Source organism: Podarcis liolepis, assembly GCF_965112155.1.
Source record: "Podarcis liolepis genome assembly, chromosome: 1".
Classification (NCBI taxonomy): domain Eukaryota; kingdom Metazoa; phylum Chordata; class Lepidosauria; order Squamata; family Lacertidae; genus Podarcis; species Podarcis liolepis.
The window spans coordinates 39,066,434-39,091,582 of NC_139554.1; the positions used below are offsets into that span (position 1 = coordinate 39,066,434).

At 43.7% G+C, this 25,149-nt stretch overlaps 1 protein-coding gene across 6 annotated transcripts in view; it reads right to left on the reverse strand.

The window, feature by feature from the left end:
- DPH6 (diphthamine biosynthesis 6) overlaps positions 1–25,149 on the reverse strand; it is a 233,211-nt gene that overhangs the window by 114,403 nt on the left and 93,659 nt on the right. For 5 of the 6 annotated variants that reach the window (XM_083507550.1, XM_083507552.1, XM_083507549.1 and 2 more), the window contains exons 9-12: positions 18,481–18,622; positions 14,022–14,153; positions 8,362–8,491; positions 3,402–3,576 (exon numbers count right to left, since the gene is read on the reverse strand). In XM_083507550.1, the coding sequence (XP_083363676.1) occupies positions 3,402–3,576; positions 8,362–8,491; positions 14,022–14,153; positions 18,481–18,622 (579 nt within the window). Of the gene's footprint in view, positions 1–3,401; positions 3,577–8,361; positions 8,492–14,021; positions 17,744–18,347; positions 18,623–25,149 lie in introns of all 6 variants that reach the window. The other variant, XR_014527169.1, reaches the window with a different exon arrangement.

The following is a 25,149-nucleotide window of genomic DNA, read 5'->3' on the forward strand; positions in this document are numbered from 1 at the left end:
TAGTTGTTCCGAGGATGAAGCACTGGAATAAATGTCCGTGATTGTAAAGTAATGGCAGTGTTTCAAGCTATTTATTCTAGACAGTATTTGCAAGATGTTCTAGAGTAATGCACTAAGTGGCTTGAAAGCACTTTTTAAAGCCCACTGCAATGTAAATGGGCTATAAGACGTTGGAAGCAGCGTAACCAATTTAGTTGGCACGTAACCAGAATTATTTATAACATTTTATGCTAAAACATCATAACACTAAACCCAAATATAAAAATGTATCTATAAGCATCAGTAAATTACTTTCTGAACTGGACAAAAAAAAAAGAAGAAGTTATGTTATACTCCCCTGAGTAGCTAGAAACTTTTTGCTTTATACCTTCTCCAGTTCTTTTCTGGTTTAGGTGACATTTAGCCCTTTCTCTACTTCTGCTCCAGATCCTTGCCTTGCCTTTTATTTTATTTTTTATTTCATAAAATTTATGCATTGCTTGATTGGAAAAAACCCCAACAACCTCAAAGCACTTTACAAATATATAAAACAAGAAAACAACCCTAGTTTAAAATGTAGAAAAGTTAAAATGCTAAAACAGATTAAAATCCCATCAACTTTCTAAGCATTTAGGTAGACTTGTCTAAACAAGAATGCTTTTAGCAGGCACTGAAAAGAGTACAGGGAAGGCACTGCATGATCTCAATAGGCTGGGAATTCCTAAGTGTTGGCACTGCCGCGCTAAACGACCAAGTGCTTACAAATGCAGAACAGGTATTATGTGGCACCTGTAGTACAGTGGTACCTCTGGATGCGAACAGGATCCATTCCGGAGCCCCGTTCGCATTTTGAAGCGAACACAACCCGCGTCTGCGTGGGTCCCGATTTGCTGCTTCTGCGCATGAGGTCATTTTGAGTGTCTGCACATGCGCGAGTAGCGAAACACAGAAGTAACGTGTTCCGTTACTTCCAGGTCGCCACAGAGTGCAACCTGAAAACGCTCAACCCGAAGCTACTTTAACCCAAGGTATGACTATAGTGCCAATTCTGCCACTCAAAGTAGTAGAGTGGGCAAATGTGGGAGTAAGGTGTTCTCACAGGTAACCTGGTCACAAGTTGTTACCAATATTAACACCTTGAACTTGGCCTGATAACAAATTGACAACCAATGCAGATCTCTGAGCACAGGTGTTATATGCTGGCAATGCCTCACCCCTGTGAGCAACTGTGCTGCATTGTTCTGTACTAACTGCAGCTTCACATTTTCCTGAACTGCTTCCCAGTTTCATTCCTGGCCCTGTTGTTAGTTTTTGTACATGCTCCTGCTCCAACTAAGTTCTGGTTCCCAGTTCTCATACTTTGCTGTCCATGAACTCTCTCCATGCCTGTTGTCTTGCATCTGACACCGATAGAATGCAACATTCTTCCTTCTGCAGCCTCACCAGTCATTCACTTCATTCAGCTTGGTCCTCTCACCTCAAGTCCTTTTGATCTCACTAATAAAAATTACAATGGGTTGCATACGCAGGACGACTTCTACGAGTGCAGTGGAACTTCCCCTCCCTCTCATCCCCATCTGCTATGGGGGAGGACATTTCAGGGCATTTGCAAAAACTGTTCCATTCACACAATAAGTTGGATTCAGCCCAATATTCTGTTCCAGTTGGTCTCCTGGTTTAGAAAATCCTAGTTGCTTCTTGTGTATAGCCTGCATTGCAGGGGGTTGGATTAGATGACCCTTGGGTCCCTTCCAACTCTACAAGTCTATGATTCTAAGATTACGTATGTATTTATGACAAAAAAGCATATTATCTTCATCTCTTTTCTTTTGACACTGAATTTTAGCAAACGTATTCATTATACGTATTTAATATGTAGCCATCATCTTATTCAGTGTAAATTGAAATAAAGTCCAAAAGCCCCAAAGTAAAATGTACAGATCTGTGGGAATTATAATGATTTTTCTAGTGATAAAAGTATATCAACTAATCATCTTTCATTTTTTCACAGTTCTCCTCATCACAAAAGAAGCATGCTTTTGTAACAGTATGAGCATATCATGGTGAAAGTTTTATGCACAGAGTCTATCGCTAAACGACTCTGTTGAATTCAGAGGTTTCAACATTAGGTTCAGACAGACTTAAGGTTCCCTGTCCCAGGCATCTGACCTTCCCCTACAAATGATTAATATAACTTATCTGTGTTCTCACACCATTCAGCGTCAGCCCAAGACATTTTGCTGCCTGAGGCAGAACAGCAAATGGTGTATTCTCTCCACAAATCTAAGCGCATAGTATCCAAGGCCAGTCAATTTATTTTGGTACCAGAGGAAGAAAAGCACCTCTCCTCCGCCCTGGCAGTAAAAATGCAACAATAAACTAAATAACTAACAACGTTCTGCCCTTTCGTAACCCACAAAAGCTCCTACCTGGGCTTCACCCTGACACAACTGCAGCGAATGTTTCTCGACCCCAGTGAGCAGTGACCTATTTTGTGGGGGCAGAATCCAGGACACACTCGGCATAATTACGCAAAGATGCAAAGTAGGATTTTGGGTGTGCATGCCATTTTATGATGGGATGTTGTTTATATTTGAAATTTTGTTCTCGTTATGTGATTTGTTAATTGTTTTATGTTTCAGAGAAAGAAGCTGCGATGCAGATTTTTAATTTCAATTAGTTCTACCAGGCAATGTAGGGATGAAGGAAAGAATAGGAGAAACTGGCTGTTGCCTGTTGCGGTTGGGTTTCCCCCCACATAAAGCTGCCTTCAGACTTACAGGATTTATCCAGTCACCTATTATGTTAATAACTATGATGAGTACCAACTTGGAGATGTACTGCTCACAAAGGAAAGCTAAGAATGGAGCACTTCATTCATAAATGTAAATGACAGATTCAGAATTTGGGAGAACATGCAACCGCAAACCTGTACAGATGGCATTAACAGCTTTTGTTAATATTTTTACACAGCCTTTTAAGACAACAGGATAAGAGCTGTAGTGCATATGAGACTTTTCCAGCTCAGCCCACACAGCACTGAATCCCAAATTAAGTCCTGCTCTGGGACTAATTCCTGACAGTGTATATGTAAACCCATTCCTTCCATAGGCATTCTTATATGCACACCTCCTCACAGATTTCCATACACTTCTCTTGCTTTCACAACCCTTTAATAAGCATAGACATTTTGTATGTTTTTATATTATTGAACATTTATGTTACCAATAGCTTCCTTTTCCTCCTGTTCAACTTCAAGCTATAAAATTATATATCCTGCTCAAAGGAAAATAAAATAAGAACCAATATTATTTTTTCCCCTCAGATGGATGAACTAGTATTTCAATATGCAAATTGAAACCTATAACTGGGATCATTCTCCACAGAGTTGCTAATCCAGTGAGGGGCGGGTGAATGCATACCTGTATGCACTGACTGTAAGGTCCTATGTTGGCAGGGGCCCAGTGAGAGATGCTCTGTACATGCAAAACCTGCTTCAGTTGACAAGGTGGCTCACCAGTCATCCCATCATACTTCTTTGCCAAGCAGTCCATCTGAAACAAAAGTCCTTCAGGCAAGGGGACTTCCACACAAACTCTGAAACCACAAGACAGGAAGGCAGTTATTTATTGGTGGCATTCATGCATCTTAATATATGACAGGATCTCTTCCCCCCCCCTCATACTTAGAACTATTATTATTATTATTATTATTATTATTATTATTATTATTATTATTATTATTATTAGAATTTATATACCGCCCTATATCTGGGGGTCTCAGGGCAGTTCACAGAATAAAATCAAGATATAAAACCACAAAATACCTAATAAAAATAAAAACAACAACCCAATAGCCCCATCCCCCCAAAAGAACACATTTTAAAAGGGCATAGGATGAAAATCGGATCAACCTGGTTGAAAAGGAAAGTTTTTGCCTAGCGCCTAAAGGTGTATAATGAAGGCGCCAGGCGAACATCCCTGGGGAGAGCATTCCACAGATAGGGAGTCACTGCAGAGAAGGCCCGTTCTCATGTTGCCACCCTCCGGACCTCTTGAGGAGGCAGCACACAAAGGAGGAGCTCAGAAAATGATCTCAGGGTCTGGGTAGGTTCATATGGAGAGAGGCGGTCCTTGACATATTGCGGTCCTGAGCTATTTAAGTCTTTATAGGTCAAAACCAGCAGTTTGAATTGGGCCCAAAAACTAATTGGTAGCCAGTGCAGGCGTACCAGGATTGGTGTAATATGCTCAAACTGTCTTGCTCCGGTGAGCAACCTGGCCACTGAATTCTGCAACAGCTAAAGTTTCCAAACCGTCTTCAGAGGCAGCTCTATGTATAACACATTGCAGACCGATATGGCTCCACTTTTTGAAGAGCCCTTAGGTAAGACATCATCATTGTTCCCACTGAGTGGGCCATCCTCTTATTCACCACTGTCACCACTGTTACCTTTCTCTTTGGGTCCGATCTGTTCATCTGGCATATAGGGAGAGTCCAGATCAACTGGAGAGAGCTGCTCCTTCTCCTTGCTTACACGTTTGAAGAGAGCACACCAACAAGCAGTAACAGCAAGAAGGATGAGTAGAGGCAGGGCCAGGGGGCTCTGGGAATCGGTAGTAGGCCTCCTACTGACGAATGGACCTTGGAAGGTACCCAGTGATGCTGAAACCTGACACCAGCTCTGGTTCAGACACTAAGTTCTCTATACAGCCAGTAAAGAATCTCTTCATCGTGAAAGCTGACTGCTACAATTTATGGCAGCCTTCTGTCATAAGCAAGTAGGAGTGGCTACTGGACACCCCCCAAAACCTGCTCCAGAAGGTTGGGAAATGCTTTGGAACAGCAAGAGAGCATCTGCAGGGTGGAGGTTCATTTGGAGAAAGCAGCTTCCCTCTTGTTCTGTTGAGCCTCCAAATGGAATAGAGCCTTCTGCCAATGGCAGGACATCACTGGATACAGCCCCCAGTACACACTGTGCTTTCTCATTCTTCCTTCATATTTAGGCGTGCTTGTTCTAGTTCACGGAGCTTCTGCGAAACTGCCAAAACCCATACCCTTTCATATCATGCCTCTATAGGGAGGCCCTCCAAATATTTCCACTATCTAGAGATTATTGGCCTTGCAGCCATCAGGAGAAACCTGAAGGAAGTTTTACTTCCCATCTTTGTTCTGGTTGTCCCAAATACTTAGCTGTATTACTGAGGGCACTGGTAACAAGTCATGTGCTGTTACTTGGTTAACTTCAGTAAACACAGCTTCCCCAAAGAAGGTTGATTTAGGACATCCCCTAGAAAGCTGGAAATGAATTCCTTTATGCCAACCACATTTCCAACATATTGGTTTAGGGAAGGTGTTTTTCAGAGATGAGCTTATATGCCCTTTTGTGGGCATATAAAGACACCAAAATACCTTTGTGAGCATAGTTTATCTCAACTATGCTGAGATTATATTTGTGTAGGATTATCCAAAATTTGGTTGTATTCAACTAAGTGATATTCATATTAGACCCATTGAAATAAATGCATCTAAGTTAGTTATGTCCATTAACTTTAATGGACCTACTCCAAGTAGGACTACTGTTGAACAGCACCCCAAAATATCTAAGGGGCACCAGGCTGGGATGGGTGCTCTATAATATGTAGAAACTTATTTCCATTATTTGTGGAACTCTTCTTAACTGATTATATACTGGGATAATACAGAGAATTATTATTATTATTATTTTGTAAGTTATGGAGCATGATATTAGTAAGGAACATTGGATATTTATCTCAAGAAAGTCACCAATGCAATGAGATTCACAGAGATCCAATTAGTAGTAAAGCTATTACCAAGTGAGGGGAAATATATCTTATTAACTGGAATAAGTAATAAAGCCCTCAACAGGAAAAAAAAAATCCTCAAGAATTTGCTTCTTATAAAATATTTTATGCAGCATTAAAAATATTTTAATTGTAGAGTCCTTATTTCATGAATGTTATATATTAATTTTTTATTAAGAAACAGAAATGAAATACATTTGGATTCCAAATTAAAAGAAATGAGAAGGAAAACATGCTTGTTCTGAATCATGGTGAACTTCAGTATGGATACTGAATAGAAAGGCAAACCTAGACATGGCAGTCATGGAAGTAGATTGGAAAAATATCCATTAAAAACTGCATGGGAAGACAGGTGAACAGTTGAGTGCCATATTTCCCTCCCACCCTGAAGAGCAGTCCCCTGATATCACTTTATAATCTGCTTTTTAAACTCTTCCAAGTCACAAAAATAGTTTGCAACATTGCCAGAGTTGATGTTCCTGGAAAAGAAGTGAAAAGCTCCACTGCACGCATGTATTTTCATTAGGGGAGTGAATTGCTTCAGCTGCTGCAAAATATAGCTGCTCATGTCCTGGTGGGAGATAGGAGGCTAGTTCAACAAAAACAGTTCCATGGGTCACGAGTGCCTTTCTCATCCCAGTTCAAAGTGCTGTTTGCAAAGCCTTAAATGGTTTCAGTCCAAGTCACCTGCAGGACCACCTTCAGAGAATCACAGAATTTTACAGTTGGAAGGGACCCCAAGGGTCATCTAGGCCAACCCCCTGCAATGCATTTCACCCCTATCAACCTGCCTGCAGGCTAAGATTAGCAACAGAGGACCTTTTCACATGCTCACCTTCAAGAGCAGTCAGACTGCTAAGTATGAGGGAGGGAAGGAGACCTTTGCCACAGTGGGCTCACATCTGGATCACATTATCCCAAGTCGCAAGGTGGTTAGATTGGTCTCAACTAGGGCCAGGGCCTTTTCAGTACTGGCCCCGACATGGTGGAATGCTCTCTCACAAGAGACTAGGGCCCTGCGGGACCTGACATCTTTCCACAGGGCCTGCAAGACAGAGCTGTTCCGCCGGGCCTTTGGTTTGGACTCAGTCTGACCCTTATGTTTCCCTCCCCTTAGGGTTTTGATCTATGGGGTACGTTTAAAATGAGGCTACATTTTAAATTGCATTTTAACCTGTATTTTAAATTGCCCCCCCCCCCATTATGTTTTTCCTGTAATTTTACTGGTGTTAGCTGCCCTGAGCCCGGCTCTGGCTGGGGAGGGTGAGGTATAAATATTTATTATTATTATTATTATTATTATTATTATTATTATTATTATTATTATTATTATTATTATTATTATCAGCAGGTATCCACCAAGCCTGTTCCACCATGGGGGGCATTCAGAAGAGCCCTGAAGATTCATTCATATTCACCAGTCTTCTTCTGAGGTGATTTCTCTGAAGTTACTTTACTCAAATACTTTTTTCGCTTGATGCTGTGTACTGCTGACTTATGTTCATTTATTTGAGGTTTTAATTGTATTGTATTGCATTTTATTAAATAAGTCACCACGGGAGGCCTTTTTGCCCATAAAAGTATTTCAAATAAACTAACTGAAATGAACAATGTCACTCTAAATGCCTCAGCTGGACCACTCTATCCAATTTAATTCACTGTGCACTAAATAAGGTTGCTGTTAAACAGAAGAAACTCATATCACTCAAACCAGCTCCTTCTCCTTGAATACTTTCGGGAGTTCATTGGGAAGAGGAACTGGTTGTTAAGCCAGGATAGGAATTGTAGCTCTGTGAGAGGAATAAAGGTAAAGGGACCCCTGGCCGTTAGGTCCAGTCGCGGATGACTCGGGGTTGTGGCGCTCATCTCGCTTTATTGGCCGAGGAAGCCAGCGTACAGCTTCCGGGTCATGTGGCCAGCATGACTAAGCCACTTCTGGAGAACCAGAGCAGCACCCTTAAGGAGCTACCTTTCACAGGATTCTTCAAGGGGAGGGCCATGATAATTAAAAGTGGTATAAAACTGCTTTAAATGTATAGTGCACATGGGGCCTAGGACCAGGAAGGCCTAGGTTCAAATCCCTACTAAGCCATGATATTCATCAAACAGTCCTGAGTCAGTCACCATCTCTCATCCTGTTACCTTACAGAGTTGCTGGGGGGCGGGGTGAAGGGATGGGGGAAACCATGTATACCACCTAGAGCTCCTTGAAGGAAAGTCAAGTTATAAATGTATTAAACAACCACAACAATGCTGTAATAAAATTGGATGTTAGGTTTGGGGCGAGATGATTCCGTGGCAGAGGGTCTGAGCTCAAGGTGAAATGCACAGCTCTTCCAGAATAGTGGGTATAAACTTGGGGTGTGTACCTAAAAGACCTTAAGAGGAGGACATTCATGTGACAACTGTAAAGCAGCTGCTAAAACAGACATAGAAATAGGTGAAATGAAGTCCAGAAACGAAATATGACAAAAAGTGTCATAAATAAAGCAGCGTAGTAGCAATGAAGTATATTCCAGAGTATCATAAATATAAGGTAGCAGTAGTAAGAACCTACCTTGCTGGGGGACACAAATCAAAGGCTGTCACATAGACTGAATTAATCACAGCAAAATCTTTCATGCTCTTCATATACAGATGGACCAAAATAATATCTGTCAATTCCAATCCCTTTGAATTCAGATGAGCTGCACGTGGAAAAACAATGCAGCCGTTAAAGGCGGGAGCAATTACATTTGTACCAGAATAATATGAGGAATACTTTTTTCAAAGTATTTCCCCAAGAAAAGCAAGCAATAACATATTAACATTCTCTTAGGCTGTCTGAGGTCAGTCACACATTACATAGAGGCAACTGTCACACAAAGGATGTTTAGAAAGTAACAAATTGTCTGATTTCACTTGTTTAAAAAACACCTTCACATGCTGTGTCACGGCATTGTTGTCTTTTCTGAAGTGAATTAAAAGGAACAATTTTCAAGCATTAGGAGTTGGATTCAATGAACCACAATTGGAAGGAAAACAGCCACCAGCACTATAGAGTTATGATTTTTACAGCGATATACTGTGTCCCACAACACGTGCAGTGTCTTCTGATTTAGTTTCACTTTTCTCAGAAAATGTGGAATTGCAGCTTTATATCCAGCCCTAGCCTGTTAATCAGATGGCAGCATTTTCTCATTCAAGAACAAATATATCTGAAAATGAGCAAGAACGTAAGAAGAAGAAAGAACGATCCAGAAAATATGTGCAAGTATATCAGAGGTGTTTGAGTTTAGCAGAGTTTCTCTGAATCGGGATGACTAAAGCTGCCTTCTAGCTCAATAATTCTGAACACATCGTTAGTTCCATGAGCAGCTCCTAACTAGGATGGTATTATTGCGGAGTCATTTTGGGATCTAGCAGATCCTAGCCCAACTCAGTCCCACCGTCAGAATGGCCCTGTTTGGCAAGTGGAACAGGGAGCTCTGCACTAGTTATCTCCCGCTTGGACTACTGCAATGCACTCTACGTGGGGCTACCTTTGAAGGTGACCCGGAAACTACAACTAATCCAGAATGCAGTAGCTAGACTGGTGACTGGGAACGGCCGCCGAAACCATATAACACCGGTCCTGAACGACCTACATTGGCTCCCAGTACGTTTCCAAGCACAATTCAAAGTGTTGGTGTTGACCTTTAAAGCCCTAAATGGCCTCGGCCCAGCATACCTGAAGGAGCGTCTCCACCCCCATCGTTCAGCCCGGACACTGAGGTCCAGTGCCGAGGGCCTTCTGGCAGTTTCCTCACTGCAAGAAGCAAAGCTACAGGGAACCAGGCAGAGGGCCTTCTTGGTAGAGGCGCCCGCCCTGTGGAATGCCGTTCCATCAAATGTCAAAGAGACAAACAACTACCTGACATTTAGAAGACATCTGAAGGCAGCCCTGTTCAGGGAAGTTTTTAATGTGTGACATTTTAATGTATTTTTAATCTTTGTTGGAAGCCACCCAGAGTGGCTGGGGAAACCCAGCCAGATGGGTGGGGTACAAATAATAAATTACTATTACTATTACTCAGGGACAGGTGGTGGCATCACCCTGTGTATTGGTCAGGGTGGGTGGGTGTCTGGGGGATCAAACGGTTGGACTGCAGTCGAAGTTGCTGACTTCTGCCAATTCTAGATCAGTGTTTCCCAACCTTTTTTGGGCAAAGGCACACTTGTTTCATGAAAAAAATCTCGAGGCACACCACAGCCCCGTGACGTCAGCGTGCAGCGTCACGCCGGGAGGGACGCACGAAAGTGTAAGTTTCAATCCCCCCCCTTGCCTTCCTTCTGTGCCAACCGCCAAAAAGCCAAGAATCGCGGGACCGCCGGCGGAGGGGGGGAGGGCGAGCGGAGGCAGCGGCGAGCCCCGTTCCTCCCCATCCGCCCCATTCCGTGCAAGGAGCGCGAACAGGTGTGAGAAGGGGGTCAAACCTGCGGGTCGGCGCCGGGGAACCTCCAAGCTTTGGGGGTGGGGGTGGGAGGAGGCAGCAAAGCGAGGCAGGAAGGAGAGCACGGCTTGGCTGGGTGAGCTTTGGCAGGGGCAGGGAATGAGAGCCGCGAGGCGGGTGCTGCGGACGGAGGCGCTGCCCGCTGAGCTCGCAGGCAGCCAGGCAGGCAGACGGCGAGAGCCCCGCGCTGGGCGGCCTCTCCTGGGAAGTTTCAAAGCTGTAGTTAACTTTTTTAGATTATTATAAAAAAAATTGAATGCTGGAGCACGATTTCTGTTCTCATCCTGAAGCAAAGTTCTTAACCCAAGGTAATATTTCTGGGTTAGTGGAGTCTGTAACCTGAAGCCTCAGTTACCCAAGGTACCACTGTCCCATGTAATGTAGTTTTGTGTTTTTGTGTTGTGAGCCTTGGATGTTAAACAGCCACCACCACCGCAGGCCCTTAAAAACAAGGTACTTTCATATTCATCTTTACTTGGAGGCAAGCCTCCCTCTTCCCAAGGGGGCCACTTCCCAATTCAGAGTGCTTGGCATCCTAAGGAGGGGAGCAGCGCTGGATTTGGGACGCTGCTGGCGGCAGAGGGGCGCAAATAACAACACTGAACAGATCCGTTGGAAAAAGCAGCTGTACCAAAATGAATTATTGCGAAAATGAGGGATATTTGAGGGAGGGGCCGTCAAATGTTGTCCTCGCCCAGGACGCCACTTGAAGGAAGCAGCGGGGGGAGATGTGGGTTGGAATCCTCTCAGCCCGGCCTCCCTCACAGGGTTGTTGTGGGGGGTAAATGGCGGGGAGCCCCGCCCGCCCCCCCCCCACCGGAGCTCCTGGGAGGGAGAAAAAGGAATGCGAAAGCGCTAATAATAAAAGCCAATTTATATATGTGGAGAGAGGGAGGGAACCCTGAGGCCGCGTCAGGCCCACAAAGGCGGGAAGGGGCCCCTCAGCCGCGCAGGAGGCGCCTGTCCCGCAAGAGGCCGGCAAAGGTCACCTCTGACGCCCTTGCGCCTCCCTCCCTCCATTGCGCGCGCAGCGGGGGGGGGCACCGCTCACCATCCTCCGTGGCTGCGCGTGGCGGCTGCAGGTCGGCGGGCCCCTCTGGCGCGCGTGGACGGCGGCGCCCCTGGCGCAACTCAGGCGCTGGAGGGAGCGGAGCGAGCGGTACATGGCGGAGGCTGAGGAGCGAGGCGCCGCGGGCGGGCGAGGGGGAGGAGGACGGAGTGGGCGGAGTCGCAGCCAATGGGGTGGAAGAAACCCACGTTTCCTTTTTGAAAGAGAAACTTTTAAACGAGCACGTGGTTGAAGAAGGCGCTTGCCCAGCTCCCCTCTGCGCCTCGGAGGGCGGGTTTGAGCACGCGCAATGCGCCGCCCTCCCGCCCTGCGCCGCCGCCGTCTCGCGCTCCTCCCTTTTGTGCGCGCTGCCCCGCCACCGCCCCATTGGCCGGGTCCTGTCAGCTGATCCTGTGTTATTTCCTGTGTGTGTGTGTGTGAGGGGAGAATGGACAGAGAAACCTCGGCACCGCCACCGCGAAGCCGCCCCCGGCTCGATGCGGATCCTCGCCGCCGCCGCCCCGCCTCTCGCCGCCCGACTCGCCCGCCTCCCTCCCACGGCACACCAGGCAACGTCTCGCGGCACACTAGTGTGCCGCGGAACACCGGTTGGGAAACACTGTTCTAGATAGACATTTTAAGTGTTTGGGTCATAGAATACATGGGTGCATAAATTTATTTCTTTTAAAAAAACAGATATAGGGCTGAACACTCTGTGTAACTAACAAGCTTGTCACCTTAATCTTTGTGAGTTAGAACGACTGTGTGCATTTGTGTAGTCCATTAGTAGATTTCCATTCGGCAAAGTATGAACTCTCCCAGAAGGTATTAAAAGAGTTAGCTTTGTAGCAAGGCTTGTGCTTCCTTCACCTTCTCACCGGGATGCAGAGCAGGACAGAAGGGCAAGCAGACAGCAGGTATGGCTTTTCTAGGAAAAGGTTATAACACATACCTAAAGTGTCTCAGCAATGTTCTGGCAAAAAAACCATGTGGAGGTTCCTTCAGCTGACAGGACCATAATTCATTCCCTGTCCCCACCCCCTGTTCAGAGAGCAAAATAAATAGCCACAGGAAATGCAAGCATTACCTGGGACCAAAACGCTAGTAGTTGGCCAGAAATGGAAAACAATACTTCAAATGTAAGTAACCTGCCAAAAACAGTAGGAACCTTAGCTTCTGGCCCAGAGGCACAACCACTACTTTTTGTCTAATTCTAATGAAAAGAAAGGCAAGGACGTATAATATTTGGATTGGCTGAGGTCCATGGAAATATAACAAGCAGCAAGCAAACGTGATAGAGCCCCATTGCTTACATTTACACGTTATGCTGAAAAGATTTATGCAGAACTTTGCTGCCTTTACCTACAAGCCTGATTACAGCCTCCTTGCTGATTTCCAGGCTGTTAAGAACTAGCTTAAGGGTCCTTTAGAAAGCATGATGCCTTTTGGCTTTCAAAATTGCTAGCGCTTCTTTATCATTCTGTATTCAGTCATGAACTCAGCTGCACAAGCCAAATGTTAAGATTTTATGAGCTAATACATCAAAAGTATCCGTGAACAAGAATACAAGCTTGCCCATTGCCGCCTCAGAGAGCAATTTCCATTTTTATGAATGAAAAAGATGCCTGCATAAACATTTCTTTATTTAAAAGTGTAAAATGAGGAAAGATGCAGAACAAAATGGAAGCATTTTGTTTTATATGTCAATATCTTGTAAGGGTTTGATAGTAAGAAATCCAGCTACTACGATTCCCAAGATAGCAATTCTTTCCTTGCATTAAGTACATAAACGAGATTTAAAGCCACTGACCTAATCCTGGATGCCAAAATGTACCACAGCCACAGCTTTCTGGAGAACTCAATTTAAAATTATGGTGATAAAGGCAGTTTAGCAAGCAGAAAGCATACACAACACAGAGTGCATACAGCAAAATGTAAAAGTATGAAAACAAATCCCACTGTCTTTTATAAATGACACAATGAAGAGCGGAGAGCCTGATTGCAAATGATTTTAAACGTGTTCACATATACTGACTCCATTCTGCAAACACCTGCTGCCAAGCCTTTAATGTTAAATATGACAGTTCTCACATTGTTCTTTTTCATAATGAGCAATCCTGAGATAGCTAACCAAACAAATCTGTAAACATTAGAAATAATCAACCAATTTTTTAAAAGAAAGAATTGATTAATCAATGCATTTCAAAATGATTTGATTAGAATTTGTAGCAGATATGAGAGAGAGTCATCCGTTCTCCTAAGCACATTCCTGCATCCTTCTTCAATTCTGGCAGTGGGGAGAACAGCAAAAGAGACTGAAAAGTCCCAGGATAGTGAACTAGGTGACCAAACGTGTGAGTGACCTGGCATGCTCAGATAGGGAGCGGCCAGCAGCCTAGATTCTTTGAGGAAACAAGACCCTTTCTTCTCTCTGGAAGGTCTGCTGCTTAGATTTATCTTGTTTACAAACAGCTGGCCCCACCCACTCATAGCAAAACAGACTGCATACTCTCTATAGTGCCTCCTTTGCTGCTGCTTAAGAGAGCCTGCAATGTATAAACAATTGGTGCTTCTAAATTTGCATTCAAACCATTACATCAACTCATCACCCCAATTATTGATAAGAAGTTGCAGCGCTAATTAAAGCAGATGTATTCTGCATGTTACATTGTATTATTTAAATCCCTAATAAACCACCTCGGAGAGACGAAAAGACCTTCTTAGCCGATTCTTGCACGCTTCCTCCTTCCGATGCATTTAGGAGAGCATTGATGCCTGTTAGCCACTGGTAGCCCTGCGGAGACTTCACTGAGGTTTCAAGCGTCTTATCTGTAAAGATGTAAGTTTTAAAAGATGAGATTGTAATGGCAAATGGTTTAGCCTTATTTAGTCTTTCCTACGAAAACAAGCTACAAGACTGGCTACTTTAAGGTTTTTACAACAAAAGCAGCCCTACATTCCCAATGTAATACTTATGACCCCTTGAAAGAAAAAAAGTGGATTATCACTTTGATGATGTCCAAATGTATATTTTATGATGTATAAAGCAATTCACAAACCAAACACTATACTCATATCCTTTTTACTAGGAACTAACACCCAGCAAACATACTTAGGATTGGTATACATATACAACACACTATTCTATTTATTTCAACCCAAAAGAATTGTCCAAATGAATAAATATCACACTATTTTAGGATGTTAAAGGTAAAGGTCAAGGGACCCCTGACCATTAGGTTCAGTCATGGCCGACTCTGGGGTTGTGGCGCTCATCTCGCTTTATTGGCCGAGGGAGCCAGCGTACAGCTTCTGGGTCATGTGGCCAGCATGACTAAGCTGCTTCTGGTGAACCAGAGCAGCGCACGGAAACGCCATTTACCTTCCTGCCGGATCGGTACCTATTTATCTGCTTGCACTTGGACGTGCTTTCAAACTGCTAGGTTGGCAGGAGCAGGGACCAAGCAACAGGAGCTCACCCCCATCGCAGGGATTCGAACCGCCGACCTTCTGATTGGCAAGTCCTAGGCTCTGTGGTTTAACCCACAGCACCACCCGCGTCCCTCATTTTAGGATGTTACCATTTCCTAAATCATACTGCTATACTATTTGCATGGTGTGTATATATTTAAGTTCAGGTGCAACTGTCAAACGCACCATTACATACAAATGAATAAAGCCTATGAACTGGTTTTACATCAAACATAGAAAGCTCCCTTTCACAGTGTCAGACTGTTGGCCCATCTAGCTCTGCACTGTCTACACTGATTGGCAGTAGCTCTTGAGGGTTTCAGGCAGATAGTCTTTACCAGACCAGCCAAGGATTGAACCTGGGATGTTTTGCATGCAAAGTATGTACTCGACCACTGAGTTAAGACCCTTCCCACAAGCAAATAAGTGATCCAACTAAAGGTTTGGAGCCAACTGAGCCCTAGAATGAATGGAAAACACTTTGGTTCCTAGTATGTCTCTGAATGCAACCTTCAGAGGTAAGTCATGCCACAGTGACACATTCCAGGCATTCTGGAGGCTGCTCTGGCCCTCAGGGGCAGTTTTTCACAGAGGCTGCAACAGGAAAAATGAAGCAGTAAAACTGGATAATCAGAACTCCTCTCCAAGATATTAGGGTCCAGGCCACAGCATTACTTGAGCTCTGAAAGTGCAGCTTCCTCCCGATTGAAGTGCAGAGTGTTTGCGGACAGGGATATTTGCAAGGAAACCAAAATGCTTGTTTACAAAGCTATTGCACTACCAACCTTACTGTATGCTTGTGAAACATGGACCACTTATAAACAACATCTCCAACTCCTTGAAAGATTCCATCAATGATGTCTCAAAAAAATTGTACAGATCACTTGGGAAGACAGGCGAACTAATGCCAGTGTAGTGGAATAAGCAAAAATCAACAGTTTCGAAGCGATGATACTTCAACATTGACTTTGTTGGACTGGTCATGTTGTGCGGATGCCTGATTTCCGTCTTCCAAAGCAACTACTCTATTCCAAACTTAAAAATGGTAAGTGTAATGCCAGTGGTCAACAAAAGAGGTTTGAAAACTCCCTCAAAGCAAATCTAAAAAAATGTAGTATAAAAACCAAAAACTGGGAAACACTGGCCTGCAAGCACTCCAATTGGAGAGAAGTCTTTACCAAAGGTGTCGTGGGTTTGAAGACACTTGAACTCAGGATGAAAGGGAGAAATGTGCTAAGAGGAAGACATGCTTGGCAAACCCTCACTGTGATCAACACCCACCCAGAAACCTATGTCCCCGCTGTAGAAGGACGTGTGGATCCAGAATTGGCCTCCACAGTCAAAACCGTGTTTATGGAAGACAATCTTACTCGGCTATGAGTGATCACTAAAGAAAAAGAAGCAGCATTAACTTTTGTGCCTGCAAATCCTTACACATCCATCCATGACATATGATGGCCAAACAGGCTGTAAAATTGAGCAAATATTTAGGATTATGTCTTCAAATTATTCATTAGCAACTCAATGTATTGAAAGTGAAGTGGGCTATTTGCAGAAGGTGGTGCATGAGATTCTGAATCAGAAGTATGGACTTGAAGTATGTTACAAAGAAAAACAAGAGCCCTGAACAGATCTGTTCCATTTCCCCAAGCATTACTCTATTACTCTTCCGTGCAGTACTTTATTGAAACAAATAGGACTTCTCAGAATAGAGTGCCTTTTTGTGGGATGGAGCTCTTATTCATGCAGATAAATAAGAGCTGCAGCCCTATAGCTCAAATTTAAAGAGGCATGGGCACATCATTTGGGAGGAGATCAACATTGGAAAGCTATAATAGTTATTAACACTAATGGGAATTATATGTATAAATCTCCCATGCATGCAGGAGAGAGTCATTAGAGTCCAAGAGTGAAAGCCTTGAACTTCCTTCTAAGAAAAATGCTGACATCCCTAATAAGATTCTGAAGGTAGGATGAAGGAAAACAAGAAGTCAAAAGACCTCTACTGCCAATCCCAAGTTGGTAAAACAACAACAACACACCAAAAACCAAAACATTCTGTTGGTATTGTTAAAAATAAAGCCTTCACTCACTTTATGATAAAATTACTTTACTAATTTACTCACTAATGCCAGGCCATTTGTGTATCATCCACATTGCACTGCAAACAGTCACTGTAATTATTTTTGCATTTAAAATGCAATGTAATTACGCAGTCTTAGAATTCATTTACTTCTGACCTCACTGCTAACATTTTTTTCTCTCTGCCTTCCATATACCTGCCAACTTATGATAGCATTCCAAGCATTTGCAAAGTGTTTTCTGGTCCACAAAAGTTTATGCTGCAATATATTTGTTAGTCATTATTTGCTTTTTATTGATTACATGCATATACTGGCCATGCAATTGAGTTACCTTTGTTTACAGACCATTAAAAATACAAAATACGCAAAATGTAAATGATAAACATTCAAACCAGTTATAAATAAATCAAGTAGGCCATAACCAACACAAAATCAGTAACTGAAAACAGTTGAAACACAACATGAAACTAGTAAGGGGAATAACTTAGTGCAGAGATCCAGAAACACTAAAATAGATGTAGCATTATAATTAAGAACTTAAGAAGAGCCTGCTGGATCAGGATAATGGCTCTCACAGTGCCTGGACAATTACCTGTTAGAAACCGCAAGCAGGATTCGAGATCAAGAGCACTCTGTTTTCCTGAGGTTTCCAGCAACCTGTATTCAGAAGCACAACTGCCTCCAACGGTGGAGGCAGTGCATATAGCCACTGTGGCTAGCAGCCATCGATAGCCCTCCCCTCCATTAAAATGAAAAGGCCTGAAATAATGAAAAGCTGGCACCTAAAAAACCACAGAGTGGGCACCTGACAAGTTTCTGCAGGGTGGATATTCCATAAACAGAGTGTCGCCACCGATAAAATCCCTTCCATAATAATAATAATAATAATAATAATAATAATAATAATAATAATAATAATAATAATAATAATTTATTATTTATACCCCGCCCATCTGGCTGAGTCTCCCCAGCCACTCTGGGCGGCTCCCAATCATGTGTTAAAAACAGTACAGCATTAAATATTAAAAACTTCCCTGAACAGGGCTGCCTTCAGATGTCTTTTAAAGATAGGATAGCTGCTTATTTCCTTCACATCTGAAGGGAGGGTGCTCTACAAGGTGGGCGCCACTACCAAGAAGGCCCTCTGCCTGGTTCTCTGTAACCTCACGTCTCGCAATGAGGGAACCGCCAGAAGGCCCTCAGAGCTGGACTTCAGTGTCTGGGCTGAACGATGGGGGTGGAGACGCTCCTTCAGGTATACAGGACCGAGGCCGTTTAGGGCTTTAAAGGTCAGCACCAACACTTTGAATTGTGCTTGGAAACGTACTGGGAGCCAATGCAGATCTCTCAGGACCGGTGTTATGTGGTCCCGGCGGCCACTCCCAGTCACCAGTCTAGCTGCCGCATTCTGGATTAGTTGCAGTTTCTGGGTCACCTTCAAAGGTAGCCCCACGTAGAGCGCAAATACTTTCCTTGGTTGCCAGGAAAGTATTTAAGGTGCTACTAGGCTCTTTGTTGGTTCTGATGGTACACACTAACATGGCTATCCCTTAAGGAAATTGTATGTATCCTTAATGACTGAGGAGAAGGAGAAAACTCACTGGACTTCACAGAAGTACATCCAGAAGTGTCCCAGATGATGCAAGCGGCTTCCTTTCGCTCATCTGACGTGGGCCGTGTGTTTTCTTCAAAGTGCTTTTCACAGGAGCAGCTCGCAGCCAGGGCTTTGCTCAGAGGTTGCACCTGGTTGAAATAAATATTGCAGCACACATTACCTCAAAAGGAGAAGCCCTTGGACAAGCAAATCGTCTCGAGGTAAAAGGAATGGAGCGCATTTTATTTCATTTTAGAGCAAGATGTGGAGGCAAGATGCTAATACCTGCTACTGAGACTGAGTTTCCACATATAGTTGCTAAGACTTAAGTCCCCAGGAGATCAATGAGACTTGCACACATAAAACTGGATTGCAACCTTGGCGAACAGTGCAACGTAACGATTTAATTTACTTAGTACAATTAACGGAGAATCATTATATAGCTAAAGCAATGCAAATCAATAGTACACATGGGAACATTCATCATGTTCGTGGTAATGGAGACAAGAAAGCAACCTTAAATGCAACCTTAAAACACTCAAACTGCAGGTCTGTTTAATCTAAAATACCAAACTGTTTTGTGAAGTGACCAAAACAAGAACCCGCCTCTGTCTGATTCTTCTAGTGTGAATCAGGCTTTTCCCCTCACTCTAAGGAAGTGCTGCTAGCATGATTCGGATCTTCACAACCTAATGAGTTATCCAGTAGACAATACAGTGGTGCCCCGCAAGACGAACGCCTCGCAAGACGGAAAACCCGCTAGACGAAAGGGTTTTCCGTTTTGGAGGCGCTTCGCAAAACGAATTTCCCTATGGGCTTCCTTCGCAAGACGAAAGCCCATAGGGAAATCTCCGGGACAGCGGGGAAGCGCAGCGCGTCTTCCCCACTGTCCTCGGACCTCCTCCGAAGGCTGGCGGTGGGAGGAGGGCTCTCCGCCCCACCGCCAGGCTTCGGAAGGCTGCTCCGAAGGCTGGTGGTGGGGCGGAGAGAGCTTCTCCCCGCGCCAGCCTTCGGATGGCTGTCCTGAAGACTTGCGGTGGGAGGAGGGTTTTCCTTCCCACCGCCAACATTCAGAATGCTGTTCTGAATGTTGGCGGTGGGGAGGAAAAACCCTCCTCCCACCGCAAGCCCCGGGAACAGAGGAGAAGCGCTGCGCCCCTTCCCCTCTGTTCCCGTACCTGTCCTGAAGGCTTGCGGTGGGGAGAAAAGTCCTTCTCCGCACCGCCAGCCTGGCAAGCGGTTTCCATAGGAACGCATTAATTGATTTTCAATGCATTCCTATGGGAAACCGTGCTTCGCAAGACGAAAAACTCGCAAGAAGAAAAAACTTGCGGAACGAATTAATTTCGTCTTGCGAGGCACCACTGTACCGAAATTTACAGCATGGGTGGGGGAAATATACATCATAGTCCACTAGCAAATATATGGTGACCTGCACAGTACCTGTCAGATGCTAGTTATCTCTACAAAGAATGATGGACTAGATAGATCTCCAACCCAGCATGGCACATGCTCTAAAATAAGGGTACATATTTGGATTGAATAATTTAAGGGTCTACAGTTCGCCAAACAACTTTTTATATCTGAGAGATAAAGAACGACCATTCTTTTTACAATTATTGTTGCCTGATCATTAAGCGCAGAAGCCAAAAAAAACCCATACAAGACCTCAAGTGCACCCAAAGTAGACTTTTATGTCTGAATTGCTTTAAAAACATATTGCTGTTTTTACAGATTGTTTAATGAAGACTGAGGACTAGACTGAAAGACAGCGACTTCCTTAAGGTTCTGCATTGGAAGTTGGGTTACTGAATCTTTCACTGTTTTGCCCACGTCCCTACCCGGTATGTCCACACTGGCTTTCCAAACTAAACAAGCAGAACACTAACTTTCATTCTAGTGGGGCTGTAGGCGTTTTGGAATGCCAGGATAAAAACCCAAATGAGAGAAAGTGAACAGTTTTTGGTCCTGTGGGCTGTAGTATTTGGGACAAGTGGCCATGTTCCCTTTATAAAAACTAAGGACTAAATTGCTCCAGCAGCATAGGAAATCCATCAGTGTCACTGCTGCCACCCGTGGAAATCTCTCGAACAGCATTAGGCCTAAGACTCCTCATCAACTTTGGCATGTCTGTGCCAACACAGAGAGCTGCCAGATCCTCTGTACTCATTGCTTTCCTTCCAAGAACAAGGTCAATTTTTTCTTTCCCTTAAGAGACTTGCACACAAGGCAGGTCATGTGCAGAATGCCCATTAACAGTCTACTCCCCACCCCCAATGAAATATTTGTGTTTCTGCCTGCACAGGAAATGCTTACAATGCCCTGACAATATGAAATGAATTCTTGCATTCTCTCTTCAGGCCCTCAGCATTGTACAAAACACTTCTGAGAAGTATTTCCTAATGAAGATTTATTATAGAAGGCCATGATTCGCCAATCATTTGCCCCCTCGCTAGTGCGGGAACAGAGTGATATCTTGCCATAGCCCTCTTAATTTCCATTCAATTTCTGCCAAAACAGAAAAATACAAAGCATTGTAGGTGGTTCTCTTATATCCACACCTTTGGGTAAAATGGTGAGATGTGGTTGCGGGCACGCTGAGGATTGGGTCCCTGTAAACTTCTTGGAATAAAGAACCTGATTTTGCTACATGCCTCAAGTTTCATGTACACCTTAAAAAGAACAACCATAATTAGCAGCCGCAGTGTCTAACTTGTCAGAGATCTTCATTTCCTTGGCAGAGGAGGCTTGTTGTTACAAAAATCTAAAACTGACAGCGTTTCTCCCACTGAGCAGTTCTCTCAGAATAGAACAGAGCATAAAACTCTGAAGTTAGAAGGAAAAGGCTCTGATAATCTCTTTGCTTCTTGTTTTCTGCCTTGATCAGTTCTCCTGTTAAAACAACATTTTGAGGGAGACCACATGCAGCTTCGTGCACTGTGAACAGACATATGAGATAGATATTACTTGGGTGGGGAATAGACTTGCCATATCAAGTAGAGAACGAGTGAAAGATTTCTCTGTCTTTCAAAGGAAAGAAACGTGTGTGTGTGTGTGTGTGTGTGTGTAGCTGCATTCATTTCTTAAAGGAGAAAATGATGGGTTCATCTTTTGCCTGTTCCAAAAGAAAAGCATATAATGTCACACCTTTCCAAGCAAAAGAATTTCAAGATCAGTAAAGGCGTATTTTCAGTTGGCACATATATGCCATTTATGAGATCCCCTATGAAGATGGTTATGGTGATATGAGAAATGAACCAACATCTCAGGAGTGTTAAGTACATTAAGAAAAATATCCCAGGCTGCCTGGAATCTCTCATTGATAGCACATGAACCAAAGGAGAAGGTGGCATATGGCTCAAGGTCATGGTTTTAAACTACCTTGTGGAAACAGATGCAAATCCCCATTTCTTTTCTTTTTAAAAGCTTTTTACAAAGTGATATTTAAAAGTTTTTAAAGTATTTTGATCCAATGGGGATTAAGAGAATATTTCATGCTTTGAGAAGCTGGGTGGACTTGTTTTAAGGAAAGATAAATCAAGTCTTATATGCAGGATTCTGCTTCTTTAGTCCATAAGACTTGTTTGTGTTTGCCAGGAACATTTTCTTCTATTACCACCAGGCATGCAACACGCATATATATATATATATATATATATATATATGCAGGTTTTGGTGTCCTCGGGTGTCTTCCCGTGTAAAAGTTGGGGTGTCTAGGCGACGTTTCGACGAGGTCTCACTCGTCATCTTCAGGCTGGTGCTTTCGGCTTCTTGTTACTGGAACAGAGCGGGATCTCAGTGTTTGAGTTCCTATAAATACTGTAGAGGGGTGTGGTGTATTGCCTCAAAAGTTCTGGGCAGAGGGGAAGTTCCCAGGCTAGTGTTCTTTTCTTCTTTTGTTCCTTAATTACTTGAGGGATATCTTGAGTGATTTCTTGAGTGATATTCTGAGTACCACTTAGGTGGGTCATTAGGTGTGGATTAGTTGCTAAAGCCTTCGTGTCTTGACCTCTTGAATTTGTGAAGAGTTTTTCTGGGAAGATGGCTGTACTGCACTTAGTTGTGCTTTGGCTTGGCTTCGTGTATAGGGGCGAGCTGTGGTTTTGTGCCCTGTGCCAGCCAGATCTGTGTAGGGATTGCAGGGGGGTGCAGCATCCGGAGGTGCCACTATGGTTTGGTTACTGGATGGTGTCTGTAATTTATCTGTGGAGAGGGTCTGGGTTTGGGTCTGGTGTGGTTGATTGGTGGTGGCGTTCTGTGTGCCTCTGGATCTGGTGTCGGTTTTTGTGGGGAGGGCTAATTTCCAGATGTCTGGCAGGCGGGACGTGTCGTCACGCTTGTTCATGTTGTGAGGGTGTTTCTCTATCTCGATGGCTTCCATGATTATTCTCTTGTGGTGATGTTCCATGTTAAAGAGCAATTTGGAATCTGCAAAATTAATTTCGTGTCCTGTTTCTTTCATGTGTTGGAAAAGAGAGGAAGATTTTTCTTCTTTTTTGACGGCATTCTTGTGTTCTGCGATACGTGCATTTATTCGTCTGTTTGTTTGTCCAATGTACGTGGCTGGGCAGACTTTGCAGGGTATTTCATAGACCCCTTGGTTTTCCAACTGGATTTTATCTTTGGGGTTTCTGAGGATATTGGCTATTTTTTGGTTGGTGCAAAAGGCTGTTTTGATATTGTGTTTATGGAGGATTTTGCTAATTTTATCTGTAGTGCCCTTGATATAAGGAAGGAGGGCCATGCCATTGTTTTCTTCCGTGTCTTGGTTTTTGGGGGGTGTTTCTTTTTGGATTAGCTTCTTAACCCTGTTTTGCTGGTATCCATTGGCGATTAACACATTTGAGAGATTCTGTAACTCAGTTGTCAAGTGGTCTTTGTCAGCCAGGCGTTTGGTTCTGGAGATGAGGGTCTTGGCTACGGAGTTTATTTGTGCAGGGTGGTCCCCTCTGCCCAGAACTTTTGAGGCAATACACCACACCCCTCTACAGTATTTATAGGAACTCAAACACTGAGATCCCGCTCTGTTCCAGTAACAAGAAGCCGAAAGCACCAGCCTGAAGATGACGAGTGAGACCTCGTCGAAACGTCGCCTAGACACCCCAACTTTTACACGGGAAGACACCCGAGGACACCAAAACCTGCATTCCTGTACCCGTGAAAATCTACGAAAACATATATATATATATATATATATGTCAGGATATATATATGAACATGCATGTATATCTATATTTATTAAACTGAAAGATATGCTTTGCCATTTACATAGAAATAAATGTTTTTTTTTTCTGAATTAAATGTTAATGAATCACATCTCCATCTTGAGATACACAATTAAGCACAACTTGCATATCAGAGGCCTTGACTCCAAGAGAAACCTCAGAAAATTATGTCCCTTCAAAGGTAATTCCCACCTCCCTATTTCTGCTGTTACTCAAGTAAGGGAAAGGGGGGATCAATACAATCCATTTTCTGACCATTATTTTGTGTTGTGCTTCTTTATGCCTGACCATGAAAATTTGCAGATTTCAAGTCACCATCTTTCGGTGTAGCAGGATAGCTCAACCAGTACAGCAAGAGACTCTTAATCTCAGGGTTGTGGGTTTGTGTCCTACGTTGGACACAAATATTTCTGCGCTGCAGAAGGTTGAACTAAAAAACTGACCCTCGGGGTCCCTTCCAACTATGATCCGCGTGCAGAGAATCAAATGAGATAAGAATTCAATGTCAGTCTTGGATATTTGAAAGTAGAGCTAAAAGAGGATGGGCATTTGTATAGCTGTGGCTTTTGCCACCCTCAAAAACTACCTTCCCTTCCAGCAATTTTGGAAAACTACCCTGAGAAGGGCAAGGTTTGTTGTTGTTGTTTAGTTGTGTCCGACTCTTCGTGACCCATGGACCAGAGGATGCCAGGCACTCCTGTCTTCCACTGCCTCCCACAGTTTGGTCAAACTCATGCTGGTAGCTTCGAGAACACTGTCCAACCATCTCGTCCTCTGCCGTCCCCTTCTCCTTGTGCCCTCCATCTTTCCCAACATCAGGGTCTTTTCCAGGGAGTCTTCTCTTCTCATGAGATGGCCAAAGTATTGGAGCCTCAGCTTCACAATCTGTCCTTCCAGTGAGCACTCAGGGCTGATTTCCTTAAGAATGGAGAGGTTTGATCTTCTTGCAGTCCATGGGACTCTCAAGAGTCTCCTCCAGCACCATAATTCAAAAGCATCAATTCTCTGGCGATCAGCCTTCTTTATGGTCCAGCTCTCACTTCCATATATCACTACTGGGAAAACCATAGCTTTAACTATACAGACCTTTGTTGGCAAGGTGATGTCTCTGCTTTTTAAGATGCTGTCTAGGTTTGTCATTGCTTTTCTCCCAAGAAGCAGGCATCTTTTAATTTCGTGGCTGCTGGAGAAGGGCAAGTATGTTCACCCATTCAAAATTAACATAGGAACACTACTTTCCCTCTCCTTGGCTGCACCATGTTATGATGCCATCATATTAATAATGCAATCTCTGACTGGATGTGATCACTTGAAGAGCTGATCACCTTGAAAGAACTAGCACAAAAGCAGCAGCAGAACTTAAGAGTTCACATTAATTCAGCTCCTGAACCATTTGTTTTTCGTGTGTCTTTGTGCATTATGTGTTTTTACAGGAATGTGATAAAAGGGTA